The sequence below is a fragment of the Balaenoptera borealis genome (assembly GCF_965194805.1).
Source record: "Balaenoptera borealis genome assembly, chromosome: 1".
NCBI lineage: Eukaryota > Metazoa > Chordata > Mammalia > Artiodactyla > Balaenopteridae > Balaenoptera > Balaenoptera borealis.
Window position 1 is genome coordinate 129,037,891 of NC_138860.1, and position 15,150 is coordinate 129,053,040.

The following is a 15,150-nucleotide window of genomic DNA, read 5'->3' on the forward strand; positions in this document are numbered from 1 at the left end:
CAGTCTTATGTAGGAAGCACAGAGATGTTAGGTGACTTGTTGAGTGAGTGCCTGAGCTGTGATTAAACCTAGGCAGTGTATGCTCTTAACTCCTATGCTTTACTGCCTCAGTGTGCAGGATCCTAAATCTGGGATGTTTTTGGTAGGCACTGGGGATAGTGATACGAAAATTGGCAGGTAATCGAGTACATTTTGTTTAAATCCCAATACAAAGACACTCAAAAACTTTATCACTGAATTTTTTACATTCCTATATTGAAATCTTTTCCAACACAGAGTATTTCAAAGCGTCTTCATCATGATTTTATTTAAAGCTGCATTATTGTTCTTTTGGACAAGTTAATGGACAAGTTAATGGCATCTTCATTCTCTTCTCTGCTCATTTACAGACAGTCATTATTGGATCTTACCTAATTGCACATGGATTCTTCAGCGTCTATGCAATGTGTATTGAAACAATTTTCATCTGCTTCTGTAAGTTTTCAGTATATGTGTTTTCCCCCTTTGGTGGATAACCAAAAGATGAAAAGGTTAAGACCCAGTCTTTTAGCTGGCTTGTGGATTTGCTATGACCTGGCTGAAACTGCAAAACAGTTTATTTGGAAAGAGACATTGTCTAGTAGATGCTTTGTAAACCTTAAAGGCTGAGAGATGGGGTTTGCAAAGCACAGGAGGGTCAGGCATCATGGCGTGGTGTTAGCATGAAATTATTTTAATTTCTTAATGTTTTCAAATTTATAATAATGATTGGCTTCTGTTGTGCTTTATTAACAACTGAAGACATAACTGGGCTTTGAGGCTGGGCTTTGGGGACTCTGAGGAGAGCCTTTAGCTTCTGATAAAGCCAAGCTGGCAATGGTTTCAAAGACACATAGGGCCAATTCACACTGGGTAACACAGTGACAAATAGATAGGATTCATGGAGAGGCGTGTTTAGGAAATGGCTAGATCAACTCTGCTGCGTAGTGTTAAAATACTTCAATAGAGCTTTCATCACTGACTTCTTCACTGTGCTTCTATGTGGCATGTGCACCTCACGTATGCAGAATGGACATGTTTTCTATTAATACCTCATCTTAAAAGCCCTGGAGAACCTAGTGCCCATCAGGAGCTTGATCTGTCCTTACCTTCAACCTAGATAAAGTAGGGTCAACAGGTGAAAGAACAGAACTTGTTAGCCCTACATCTAATACCCTCTGAGAGATTATTTCTCTGGCACATTGCTCTCAAGAGAAGCAGAGAAAACATTCTATGACAGGGCATTACTGAGTGATCTACTTGTATAAAAGGAACAGTTTATTTTTTAGTGTAACTCACAGCACCAACTGCATGCTGGGGTCAGGAGAGGGGATATATATATATATATACCTCCCTAAAGATCGTAACTTTAGGGAGATATATTGAAGGAAAAAACCTTCTAGAAAATGGTTTGATCTTTTTTCTTTTCTGAACATTTAACAAATCAATTTTCAATAACTGGACAAATTAATCAGGAGAACTTTGTGTACAAGTTAGCTCTTCCTCTGGCTATAAATGGAACTGGAATGTTTAATCTTTTCCTAGTGCTTCAGTGGTTTGTCAGGAAAAGCCATCTACAAAATACCACATGAACAAACTTCAGCTCAGGTATGAGGTGGAAGAAGGAGCATGGGAATAAGGTAGCTTAAGACACAGAAGAGACAGAGATCTTGAATGTTCAGAGGTCTCTCCTTTCATCTCAAATGCTAATCATGGGAATGAAACTGGGAGAGCCCACTGGGATCTTCCTGCTTCTTGTAACTGAAAAGTTTTCTCAAAATGTATCCCGGGAAATGTTTAGAACCTATCAGTTTCCAATCTTTGGAAGCTTTGGCAAATCTTATAGATTTTCATTTTGACAGTGGATTTTAAATTTGAGCACTAAGAAATGTTTTCCACTCATCTATATTACTAATTGCCAACTTCTTGAAAAGCAGGTATAATTTCAGCCTTATTTAACACATTGTGTGTTGAATGTGAATAGTTTCTTTTTGGATGTTCTTGTCTTTGATAGTAAAGAACAAGAGAAACCAAATTGTATTTTTCTTCCCTCTGCAGCTGTTACTATGGGCGACATCTAACTTTGGAAAATTTTCTTCTTAAATGATACTCTAAGGCAAATTATGATTGTGTAGAATTGTACCTTTTTAAAAAATATACACCTCTTTATACCTGTTATCTTGACTGCCAGAAAACTGATGTTTTTAAAAATGCAAACTATTTGCAAACAAACACTTCATTTATAGAGACATAGCATCCTTTCAACATTACAAGGCAATGAGAATTCTGGTCCCAGGATGGGAAAAAAACAATAGTTGTAGATGATTATTTTCATTATTATGTGATTGATACCACAGTTCCTACCAATCCCTCAAAAGTAATAATGATATAAACATACAACATATGATATGTGATATAAGATATAGAAATATGATTAAGGAAAAAAGAACAAAAATGTTCAGCATCTTTCATGTTCCCTCCTTAGCTTTTCATTTTGTATGTGAGGAAAGTCACTGTGAAGTCTAATGTAAAAATCTAATAAACCAATAATCCAACCATTCCTAAGAGAGTATGATGAAAAATAACTTAGATTTATTCCATAAATCTGTGATTATGCTATATGGTTTTATATATTTCTTATCCTTTATTTCATAATAAATAAAAGCTAAAATAGCATAATATTTTTAATATACTAGTCAAAACAGTTTCAAGTTGCATTTATATATTTATTGAGATAGATATTATCAGCTGTGAATTATACGTATCTGCAGGAAATTTAATTCCATGCAAACTTCTCCTTGCTTCTCAGCATCATTCTGATGTTTTTCCCCAACCACCCAACAGATGTGTGCTCAGTGAATACCCATCATTTTATTATTATCCTAAGCAAAGCAGGAATATAAACTCATGTATTACAGAAGTCAGCAAACACTGTATTAGCTTTTGAATATAACCTGAGGTAAACTACAAGGATTTAGGACAGGACACCGTTTAGTTAAGTAGGATGAGAACTGAAGTAGGTGTCAAGAGACTGGGTCCTCACCTCATCCTGTTGCCCCAGAGCTTTCAATTTCAGGAGAATCATTTTACATCCCTGGGTCTCAGTTTCTTCATCTGTAACATTAGGGTGTGAATGACCATTAAAAGAGACTTTGAACTGTGAAATTCAATTATTCTCTACATTTATCACACCATACTTTTTATTCAGCTTCATCTCAGAGGATGTGGCAATTTACCTTTCTGAAATGAACAGTCGTTAGAATTTAAAGATAACACATTTGAAAGGACATAAAAGATCTTATTAACCTTTAAACTATCAAAATAAACCTCTTTGGAGTGGGTGGGATTTAGGAAGTTTCAGTGCTTCCTGGCAGAGGTTGAAGCTTCTTACTTTGACCAGCATCAGCTACTTAACTGCACTAATTTGTCTTATATTTGACTTTCTAACACTGCTTTCTCTGATTTTTCCCTGTTCGACTCTCCAATTTATAAAAATGCATATAATTGTTCTGCTGCTGTTGCTGCTTTTGCCTGCTTTGGCTGCTGCATATACAGGTGAAGATCTGGAAAGAAATGATGGATCTACAGAAAAACCCTACTTCATAACCCCTACCCTGCACGGAATTCTGAACAAGAAGCAACTAGTTCCCCAGAAGCAGAAAGAGTAGAAAAGCTCCAAACAGTGCCATTCATTTTTAAGTAGAAGTTTTGTAAATTAGGTCACTTGTATTTGAAAATGATGCTTTTAAGTAATGTGAAATTTCAGTGCTTATTCCTAAAAAGCGAGAACTTGGTACCATCTGAGGTATCAGGCAATTGATGACAGTAGCCTCTGTGAACTAGGATACTTTATAGTGGTCCCAGCTGAAGAGCAAGGTGTAAATGTCACACATTTTTTTAAAGCCTATAGCTGAAAGTGTTTCCAAAACTTTTATAACTTGGCATGCTGTTTCCCATTGCAGCACTTTGATAGCCTTTCTTTTTATAAATGTATATTTGTAAAGGGTATTCAGGAAATTTTTGAAAGCACTATAAATGTGTAATCAATTAGCCATAAAAAGATTGATTTATAGTTAACCAGCATATGGTACTAAATTTGTAAATATGGTGCTATGGTTATATTTATACTGTTCAAGCTAGTGGACAACATTCTAAACTGTGATTAAACTTGTATTAATGGTTCCCTAGGAAGTATATTTCAGTAAGTGATTCGAGACCATAACAAACGTATAGACGTTAATGTTATACAGGTTCCACAGGCCGCATTACTAGGTAAAAATTACTGTGGAACCTTCATAGGCCATTTTGTTTTAGTGAAATTATATTTATAGTGAAGTTGAATCTGAGTTCTGGAATGTCATTTCCAATAATATGAACCTCTGGCCACCATGAAAATATTCTGAGCAGAACTGAGATGGCCACATAACTCATGCCATTTGTCTGTAACCCAAATAATAGAGATAAATCCCTATTTTCCTATGCCCATCATATAGAAAATGGGTATGGATCTGTTTCAGAAGAGTGATTATATCTGTTATGAGTTTCTAGATTAAAGAGATGATGTGGCTTTTTTCTATAAAAAGTTTAATTTTAGCTTAACTTTCAGTGAAGAAAGAGAAAAGATAAGAAAGACAGACACTTCAGATTTTACCCTAAGGAAATATTAGCCCTCCATAGGTACCTCATCTTGTACCTTTACAAGAGGCATACTGTGGGTTAGGAAATCTCTTCCTGAAGGGTTTAGGAGGAGAGTTACTTTCATACTCCACCCTTGCTGGCCAGAGCAACAAACCGGGCTCTGGCGTAGGAAAGCATGAATCAGACACTCACGTACTTTGCCTATCCACCTCCTGTGTGCAAGTGCGTATGACATGGCAAACAGTGTAAAAATGTACCCCAAAATGAGCATTGAATCAATAGTATCCTTTTGGCTTTTACACTAAGTAAGTTTGTGTATAAGGATTATTTATGTCTTGACAGAAAGGAACATGTTGATCTAACATTTTGATTTGAATATGATCCATGTATCCAAAAAGAGAGTCAGAAATGTATTATTGTTATAAATTAATATAAATAGTAATTTATTTAATGACCCTGAAGTGTGGGAACCTAGATTTAGACTGACTTCATAGCAGCTTAATAGCAAGAAGCTAATGAATAGGGGAGATTTTCAAAATATTGGTCCTTCTATGGCCACCATCTTGCTCTTGGCTTACTTTCTTGAGATTATTGTACTCAAAAGTGTCATTTGGCTTCATACCTTGGCAAAACCTTCTTCACTCTCATGCTCCTTGAAGTATAATTCAGAGAACAGTGATAACCTATCTTTCTAGATGATAGTTATTATTTTATTATTCAGTAATACAGCGTTCACAACAAAAATCTAGTAAAATGGTTACCTCTAACTAACTTAAGTGTTGAAAAAGTATAAGGAATAAGTCCCCTTTTAGGAGTAGTTGAAAAATTCATAATGATGAAACAATTTTTAATTTTTTGTGTATGTATCAGAATCACTCTGAGAAATTGTTATAAATATTGATACCTGTGCTCCCCACCCCAAGAGATTCTGATATAAGTATTTGGGTGTGGGGCAGCTTGTGAATTATTATAAAGTTCTCTAGTGATTCTGATACACATAAAAGTTGGAAAATCACTTGAATAAAATATAAATCAACATGTGTGAAACCAGTTGCCTATTTTTTCCTTATAAGTCTGGCTGTTCTAGGAGTTAGAAAATTGAGAAAGACAAAGGAGATTAATTTGGAGAATTCTAACAATCATAACTTCTGTATTTTAGATTCTTGGTACTAGATGGGGGCCCATGTTTTAAATGCTTAACATTAAATCTGCTGATTAGACCAGAAAATTCTCCACAGTAAAAGTATTCACTGAACTATACGGAGATAGAAACATTCTAAACTTGGGTATATTTTAAGAATATAACCCTTGGTTGCAAAATCATAGGAAAAGGAATGTCGTTTGGTTCAATATTCTTAATAAATATTCTTTAAAAATCTCTAAGTATAGAAGTTTTAACTATATTATGTGCTTAATTCTAGTTAGAAAAATATTTTTCATTAATTACTTCTTTGTATAATTGAAACATAGAGAGAAAAATGAGTTTTTGAGAAAAATTTAAAAGCCACTTTCTTATAAAGAAATTAAGGTAATAACTGAAAAAACAGAGCAATACTTCTCAAAATTTTGGGTTCAAAGATTTGAAATATACTGAAAATTTACAAATCTTTAAAAAAAAAAAACTGTACTACCTAAATTGTTGCTCGAAAACAAAAGCAATTTTGAACTAATATGGTAAATTAGAAGGCAAGTCGAATACATCATACTTTTTAGGAATTTGAAGGTGAATTTAGAAATTCCTCATACATCTTTTGTTTTTTGTGTAGTTACATTTGCTCTCTAAAAGAAGATAAAACTTATTTCCTTAATCATGCAGCTGAGAGGCACGTGCTATTGGCAGAATCAGACCTGGTACACAGAATGAGATAATATCTTATTGACATAATAACAAGGGCTGATTGTTTTCTCATAATTATGTTACAATAATGTTGATGCCAAACTATGCTGTTTTTTAGAATAACATTTTGAACTGCTGTAAAGCAAGTATGCAGCAGATGGCGATGTTACTTCTCTTACAGTTTTGCTTTGATATTTACCCTGTGCCATTCTTCCTCCTAGTGGAAGATTTAGAAAGAAACGATGGTTCTGCTGAAAGACCCTATTACATGAGTCAATCTCTGCTGAAGATTTTGAACGAGCAAAATGCACAAACTAAGAAGCAGTAGAAGTGCAAACTCTGGTCATCCTGCAGTGGTGTTACCTTTCTCTCATCTGCTGTGTATGTGCTACACTTGTTTCATAAGTGCTTTGTGTATGGAACACTGTATTCACCACCTTGTTGGCTTTTATTTGCATGTTTTATACCAAAGCTTATACTGTAATACGTGAAGCCATCAGAAGTTGCAAGGGAATTGTTAATAACACGGAACATTTTTTATACTAAGATGTTTTGTTTTGTAATTCATTTTTAAATAGAATGGCTTGGATGTTTTGAAAATGCTAGTGAATATGTTAATATTGTTTTAAATATTAGATTGAAAAATGATACGTTATTTAAATTGGTAGCTTCTAATATATTTTTAAAATGACAACTAAAAGACTTCTGCAGGGAAAATTGGTAAACAAAGTAAAACAGAAGATTTTAAAGTTTTCCCCACTCCTGTTTGACAATAAATCGGTAAAAGGAGCGCCACACTCCAGATTTTGCTCTAAGTATAGACTGTTTCCTATTAAACAAATTGTCAATCATCCAGCCTTTACGACTTAGTCCTCTCTGACAAAGTGCCTTACTGGCTGTTTAATATTACCCAGCTTTTGTGGGCAAGTTTACACACATTGTTAAAAAAAAAGAATCCTGCAATGTTTAGTGATTAAAACAAGTCTTCTTGCATTTGTTTTTTTCTTAGCTCACTGGTTGAAAACCATTTGTCATTTCAGTATGTTTGATATCCTCACTGTATAGACTACATTTTGCAGCATAAACAATTTCCCTTGCGCCTAGTGGACATTCATGAATGTGTACTACACGCAAGAAAAAAACCTGAAAGGACACTTGTTGGGTTTGTTTTTTTACTAAAAGTGAGTTTAAAATGTAATCTTTTCTATGATAGATATTTGAAAATACAATAGGTATAAGACTACATTTCTCAGTGTTTTACACAGATTGGAAAGGGAAACTTGAAGAAATTACAAAGGGAAACTTTACCCCAGAAAGGGTGCTCACAGATGTCATGTACTGAATAGCTCCATTTTAAATGATTGTTTATTATCATCAATGAGTGTTCTATGTATGTTATTTCCATTTTCTAACTTTTGATATGAAATAATCAGTTTACTCATGTTACTTTTTATTGTGCTAATATGAACAAGAACATAATTTCTAATTCAATTTTAAATAATTTTATTAGTACTAACTTTAAAGAAAATGATTTCCGTTTGTTACTCAGTGTTACAGAAAGAGTCCATAAAACATTCACCCTAAGGGAATGTCAATCACACAATGATAATTTGTGAAAGCTTTGAGAATCTATAGTAAGTTACTAGCAGTTTATCTATTATCATATTTAACTGTGACTTTGGATATTCTTTTATGCCAAAAACGAACTCATATGAGCACAAGACAGTCTGAGCTCTATAATCAGTACACTTCTGCTGTGCAGAAATATTAGGAACATATTGTCTAAATATCTTTGATAACTAAACTGTTTAATATTTAATGAAATTTGTTGTTACTCATTGTTTTAAATCTATTTGTTTTTTCTTCTAATAAAGATTTAGATAAGAAAAAGCTCTTTGCTTTTTTATTTCTTTAAGCTAGAAAAACCCATCTATCATCATGACAAAATCTCCTCTGTATCAAATGTCTAGGTTTTTAAAAAAAATCTAGATTTATCTTTAAACTTGTTTTCCACTTTTTTTCTAGCTGTGCACTGACTGCCAAACCAAATAACTGAAGCTGATAATTTATACAAAGTAAATAAGTCAAAGCTAAATGGATAAGAAATGGATTTTTTAAAAAACCCAAACAACAGCCTAAATTAGTTAGTTGGTCTTTGTTTTAATTTGCCAAAAGTTTGCTCAGTCCCACATTTGGTTTGGCCAACATTCATAAGAAGCAAATCTCATCATTTTAAAGGCAGGGATAAGTTTACAGAAGAATATAAAAAATGTGAACACAAATTAACAATAGTTTCTAAGGAAAGATTAAATGTCCCTATCGCTGGTTTAGCTCAGGCTAAAAATTTTCTTAGGTTCAGATATTCCTTAACAAATCTATGAGTCTATTTTAAAATTGAATTATATGTTAAATCTTCAAACTTAATTTTTCTTTAAAATTTAATAGGTTTCTTTAAATGAAAACATAAATGTTGCAGTTTTCAAGGTTGTTTTAAAATGCCCTATATTGGGACTTCCCTGGTGGCGCAGTGATTAAGAATCCGCCTGCCAGTGCAGGAGACACAGGTTCCAGCCCTGGTCCGGGAAGATCCCACAGGCCCCGGAGCAACTAAGCCTGTGCGCCACAACTAGCGAGCCTATGCTCTAGAGCCCGCGCGCCACAATTACTGAAGCCCGCGCGCCTAGAGCCCGTGCTCTGCAGCAAGAGAAGCCACCGCAGTGAGAAGCCCGCACACCGCAACGAAGAGTAGCCCCCGCTCCCCGCAACTAGAGAAAAGCCTGCGCACAGCAACAAAGACCCAATGCAGCCAGAAATTAATTAATTAATTAATTAAAAAAATAAAATGTAATAAAATGTCCTATATCTAATAAGATGTTTGTTAATATAGCTACTGGTTCTTTTCTTATTTAAAATAAAAATATCATTTGGTTTCCAGAAGAAATCCAAACCTTTATATTTTAATAAGTCCCACTTTTAGATGATAAAGCACTGATCATATTTGTAAATAAATTGTTTGAAATTGGACTATGACTGATTTGATTTTTCTATGTGCCTAGAAAGTTTTAAAAAGAGTTTGTGAATCCACACAGTAAAATCACACTATTAAAGGTTCTGTGGAATCATCAGGCATAATGCATTTATTATTTAAAATAATATTGGAAAGCAGGCTGTATGCAACAATTCCTTATTTTTCTTTTACTATATAGTTGACCAGCACTCATTCCAATGTATGTTCTTTCACTTTAACAAGTGGTGCCTCAGGAAATTGCTCTTAAACTCTAACCAGGCATAGCAATTATCTTTAGTATTATCTGGTTCTGGATGCTTTATAAATCAGTCTTTGTTGGCATAAGATATGGGGACAAAATTGAACAAAAATCATTATTGCAGACCATGGATATGAAATGGTGTTGACATTTTTTCCAGTTTCTTGCAAATATTATCCTTAGATGTTTGCAAATGTTTGTATTTTAGAAACATAGCTATATGATTATAAGAATACAATAAATCATTGATGAAAAGAAATATCTTACCAATATAGCAGGAATAAATTACTTCTCCAAAATTACTTTCCATATACCATGTTTCTAGTCTTGGGGCTAAAATGGGTATTGACGATTTCTCTCAGGACCTAGCTTCATTGCTAGTGAATCAATCATGACCCAGAAAACAAAGCCAACCCCCATTAAAACAAATGTAACTTCATTTATTCATGAAAACTGAGTACCACTTTATGCAAGACTTGGACATCAGGATGATGTCACAGTCACAGACCCTCTTAAAATTTATCAGGCCAAACTGAACTGTTCTTTCCCACATTTATGACTTTCCAATTGCTTAAAATGAAACAGCCAAAATAGTATAGAATCTGGCAATATCTTCTCTAATGGCTTCTGTGCTGGGACGAATGAGGACTGTTATGTGACACATTTAAAAGCAATCAATTCAATTTTACTATTTGAAGTCACTAGCTATTTTTTTTAACACCTTGGCTCTTTTTTTTCCAGTCCTTTTTTCTACTGTATGATTTAGAACAATTTAAGCAAATGGATAAAACAATCTTGTGAACAAAGTACAATGCCCTTCCACCGCTGACTCAAAAACACGGGCGTCTTCATATTCTGGCCCTTTACACGGTACTAAGAGCATCGTGTGTTAACAAAGGTGGGAGAAGCTTATCAAATGAAAAGATGTTTTCATTTTGCATATAAATTAAAGTGAGCCTGGACTTGATCATTGTTAGAGTAATCTTGAAATTTCCACAATCTTCCAGCCAAATGAATGTGTGCTGCTGCATATGTGTACGCAGTGCACAGAAAGAAGAAAATGAAGGTAAGATGTTGGGAAAAGCACTGGTGTTCAAGGAGAGAACAGAAAAAGCTAAGGGTATATAAAAATATATCTCTAACAGGATCTAAGAGGGCAATGTTACAGAAAGCGGGGTGCCTTCTGAATGCAATTCATAAATCTATTGAAAAAAGAAAACACATTTGAAGCCAGTAATTAAAAATATTTTTCAGTTTTCTGGTAAACAGCATTGAAGCAGACTATGTTACAGTAAAACGAATCACATAGATGTATTTAGCCCAAACAAACAAAAAAGAATGATGTCTCAACATGATTTATGATGAAGGGATTAAAAAACATTTGCCTAGCAAAGATATCAAGATGGCAGAATAGAAGGATACAGAACTCACCTCCCCCACCATGAACACATCAAAAATACATCTACATGTGGAGCAATTCTCACTGAAAACTAATTGTAAACTGGCAGAAAGAATCCTGAAAAACCAAGGCTGTAAGAAAGATCTACACGGTATCAGGTAGGAAGTGGTGAGAAGAGATCAGATCAGGACCTGTGCCCCTGAGAGGGAACTCAGAAGATGAGGGAGATTACAGGGCAGAGATCCTCTCTGGGGAGTAAGTGGTTAAAGCCACATACTGGGCACCCAAGCCCTGGCGTCTGACACTGGGAAGACAAGTCCCCTTAGCTGGCTGGAGGACAGTGAGTGGGACTAACAGGAAGGCTGTGGGAAGCCTGGACTCTACTCATGAAGAGCGCACACATGCTTGCTTACTCCCAAAACAGGGCAGAGAGGGCAGACTGAAACTGCAGGGGACACTGGCCAGTTTCCCCCAAGGCTGGTGTAAGCCCCAGTGTGAGCTGAGCACCAGCTCTAACCCCGCTTGCTTCAGGGTGGACACAGCTCCACCCCTGGGGTGAGGGCTGTTGTGGCTGAGGTGAGATCTCAGCTGTGAGGCACAGAGGCGGCTCAGACCTGGAGCAGCATCTGAGTGGGGCAGGGCAGCCATCACTGGTGCTTACACAGGCAGAGCATCAGAAGCAGTCTAGGTTGCTGACTGTAGCTAAGGCCAACATAGCTTGTGCCCAGACCCACGGTGAGTGCCTGGGCCAGCCCCTCTTGTTCCAGCACTGCTCCCCGCTGGGGCAAGGATGCGAGTGTGGGGAGTGGGGAAAGCACACACTTAAAGGGAATGGAGCCAGCTCAGACCTGAACCTCAGGGCTTCTGCTCCAGCAACGTGGGACCTACCCCCACCCTCAGTAGGGTGGTGCTGATCACTGAGCAGAGGAGAAGCCCTGACTCACACCTGGATCTTGCCTGAGCCCCTCCATCTCCAGCCTTCCCTCCTACCAAGATGACAGATGCCAGCACACGCTGGGGGAAAACATGACTCATCCTCACATCAGATCCTGCTCTCCCACCAAAGCAACTGAGCACACACAGACTGTATAGGGAAATTCCCACACAAGGACACCCCTTCAAGACTGCAATAGGTAACTGTTTCACCTAATTTCATAGAGACAGAGGAAGTTAAGCAAAATGAGGAGACAGAGGAATTTGTTTTAATCGAAAGAACAAGAAGAAAACCCAGAAAAAATAAGCAATAAAACAGAAATAAAAAATTAACCAGATAAAGAGCTCAAAGCATTACTAATGAAAATGCTAACTGAATTAGAGAGAAGAATAGATGAACACAGTGAGAATTTTTAACAAGGAACTAGAAAATATAAAAAAGAACCAGTCAGAACTGAAGAATATAATAACTGAAATGAAAAAGACACTAAAAGGAATTAACAGCAGATGAGGTGATACAAAAAAATGTACCAGAAGATAGAATTCTTCTATTCTGGAAGATAGAATAATGGAAATCACCCAGTCAGAACAGCAAAAGGGAGAAAAAATGAGCATAGTTTAAGGGACTTCTAGGACAAAATCAAGTGTACCAACATAGGGGTCCTAGAAGTAGAAGAGAGAGAAAAAGGGCTCAAAAAATGTATTTGATTAAATTATGGCAGAAAACAACCTGAACCTGAAAAAGGAAACAGATATCCAGGTACAGGAAGCATAGAGGGTCTGAAACAAGATAAACCCAAACAGATGCACACCAAGATATACCATAATTAAAATGGCAAAAATTAAAGATAGAGAATTCTGAAGGCAGCAAGAGAAAACAGAGTCATATACAAGAGAACCGCTACAAGGCAATCAACTGATTTTTCTGAATAAATTTTGCAGGCCAGAACAGAGTGGCATGATATATTCCAAGTGATAAAAAGGAAAAACTTGCAACCTAGGATACTCTACCTAGCAAGACTGTCATTGAAGGAGGTAGACAAAGAACTTCTCAGACTAGCAAAACTAAATGTGTTCATCAGTACTAAACCTACCCTAAAAGAAATGTTAAAGGGTCTTCTCTAAGTGGAAAAGAAAAGGCTACAACAAGAAGTAAAAATCTATAAGAAAGGAAAAATCCCACAAGGAAAGGCAAATATATAAGAAAGGCTGATGAACCACTTAAATAAGCTAGTAAGAAGATTAAAAGACAAAAAATTTAAAAAGCAAATACAACTATAATAAACATGGAAGGGATAAACATGAAGATGTAAAATATGATATCAAAAACACAAAATGTGGGGGAGGGGAGTAAAAAATGTAGATATTTTAGAATGTGTCTGAACTTAAATGACTACTAGTTTAAAATGAGTAGATATAGTTATAAGTCAATATACATGAACCCCGTGGTAACCACAAATAAAAAACCTACAATAGATACACAAAACCTAGAAAGAAAGGAACACAAGGATACTGCTAAAGAAAATCATCAAACCACAAGGGAAGGAACTAAAAGAAAAAATGAACAGAGAAGAACTACAAAAACAACCAGAAAACTGGTAATAAAATGGCAGTAAGTACATACCTATCAATAATTACTTTAAATGTCAATGGACTAAATGCTCCAATTAAAAGACATAGAGTAGCTGATCGGTTAAAAAACAGGAACCATCTATCACCTCACACTGGTCAGAATGGCCATCATCAAAAAGTCTACAAATAATAAATGCTGGAGAGGGTGTGGGGGGGAAAGGAGCCCTCCTATACTGTTGGTGGGAATGTAAATTGGTACAGACATTATGGAGAACAGTATGGAGGTCCCTCAAAAATTAAAAATGGAGCTGCCATATGATCCAGGGTTTCCACTCCTGGGCGTATATCTGGAGAAAACTATAATTCAAAAAGATATACCTGAACTCCAATGTTCATTGCAGTACTATATATAATAGCCAAGACATGGAAACAACCTAAATGTCCACTGACAAAGGAAAGGATAAAGAAGATGTGGTATATTTATATACAAAATAGAATATTAATCAGCTGTAAAAAAAAATGAAATAATGTCATTTGCAGCCACATGGATGGGCCTAGAGATTATCATGTTAAGTGAATAAGTCAGACAGAGAAAGACAAATGTAATATTGCTTATATGTGGAATCTAAAAAAATGATACAAATGAACTTATTTACAAAACAGAAATAGACTCATAGACATAGAAAACAAACTTATGGTTACCAAAGGGGAAGGGGGGAAGGATAAATTAGAGTCTGGGAGTAACATATACACACTACTATATATAAAATAGATAACCCACAAGGACCTAGCACAGGGAACTATACTCAATATTTTTAATAACCTATAAGGAAAAAGAATCTGAAAGAGAATATAAATATATGTGTGTGTGTATATATATCTATATCTATATCTATATCTATCTATCTATCTATCTATCTATCTATCTATCTATCTATCTATCTATCTATCTATATATATGTCACTCTGCTATATACCTGAAACTAACACAGCACTGTAAATCAACTGTACTTCAATAAAAAAGAAAAAGAAAAAAATAGATATCTAGAGGACATTCCATCCAAAAATAACAAAATACACATTATTTTAAAGTGCACATGGAATGTTCTCCAGGTTAGATCACATGCTTGGTCACAAAACAAGTCTCAACAAATTTAAGAGAATAGAAATTATATCAAAGTGTTTTTTTCTAACCACAATGGTATGAAACTAGAAATCAACTATAGAAAGAAAAACGGGAAAAGAACAAACATATGGAGATGAAACAACATGCCACTAAAAAACCAACAGGTCACCAATATAATCAAAGAAATCAGAAAATATCTTGAGACAAATGAATATGAAAACACAACTATACAAAATCTATGGAATGCAGGAAAAGCATAAGAGGGAAGTTAATAGTGATACAGTCCTTCCTCAAGAAACAAGAAAAATCTCAAACAACTTAACCTACCACCTAAAAGAATTAGAAAAAGAAGAATAAACAA

General features: G+C 35.3%; 1 protein-coding gene across 4 annotated transcripts in view; it reads left to right on the top strand.

Moving 5' to 3' along the window:
- The window catches only part of SLC44A5 (solute carrier family 44 member 5), a 356,753-nt gene extending 344,998 nt beyond the window's left edge, over nucleotides 1-11,755 (top strand). For 3 of the 4 annotated variants that reach the window (XM_082355240.1, XM_082355241.1, XM_082355238.1), the window contains 2 exons: nucleotides 390-474; nucleotides 3,574-6,806. In XM_082355240.1, the coding sequence (XP_082211366.1) occupies nucleotides 390-474; nucleotides 3,574-3,686 (198 nt within the window). In that variant the 3' untranslated portion in view covers nucleotides 3,687-6,806. Of the gene's footprint in view, nucleotides 1-389; nucleotides 475-3,573 lie in introns of all 4 variants that reach the window. The other variant, XM_082355239.1, reaches the window with a different exon arrangement.
- The last annotated feature ends 3,395 nt before the right edge of the window (nucleotides 11,756-15,150 follow it).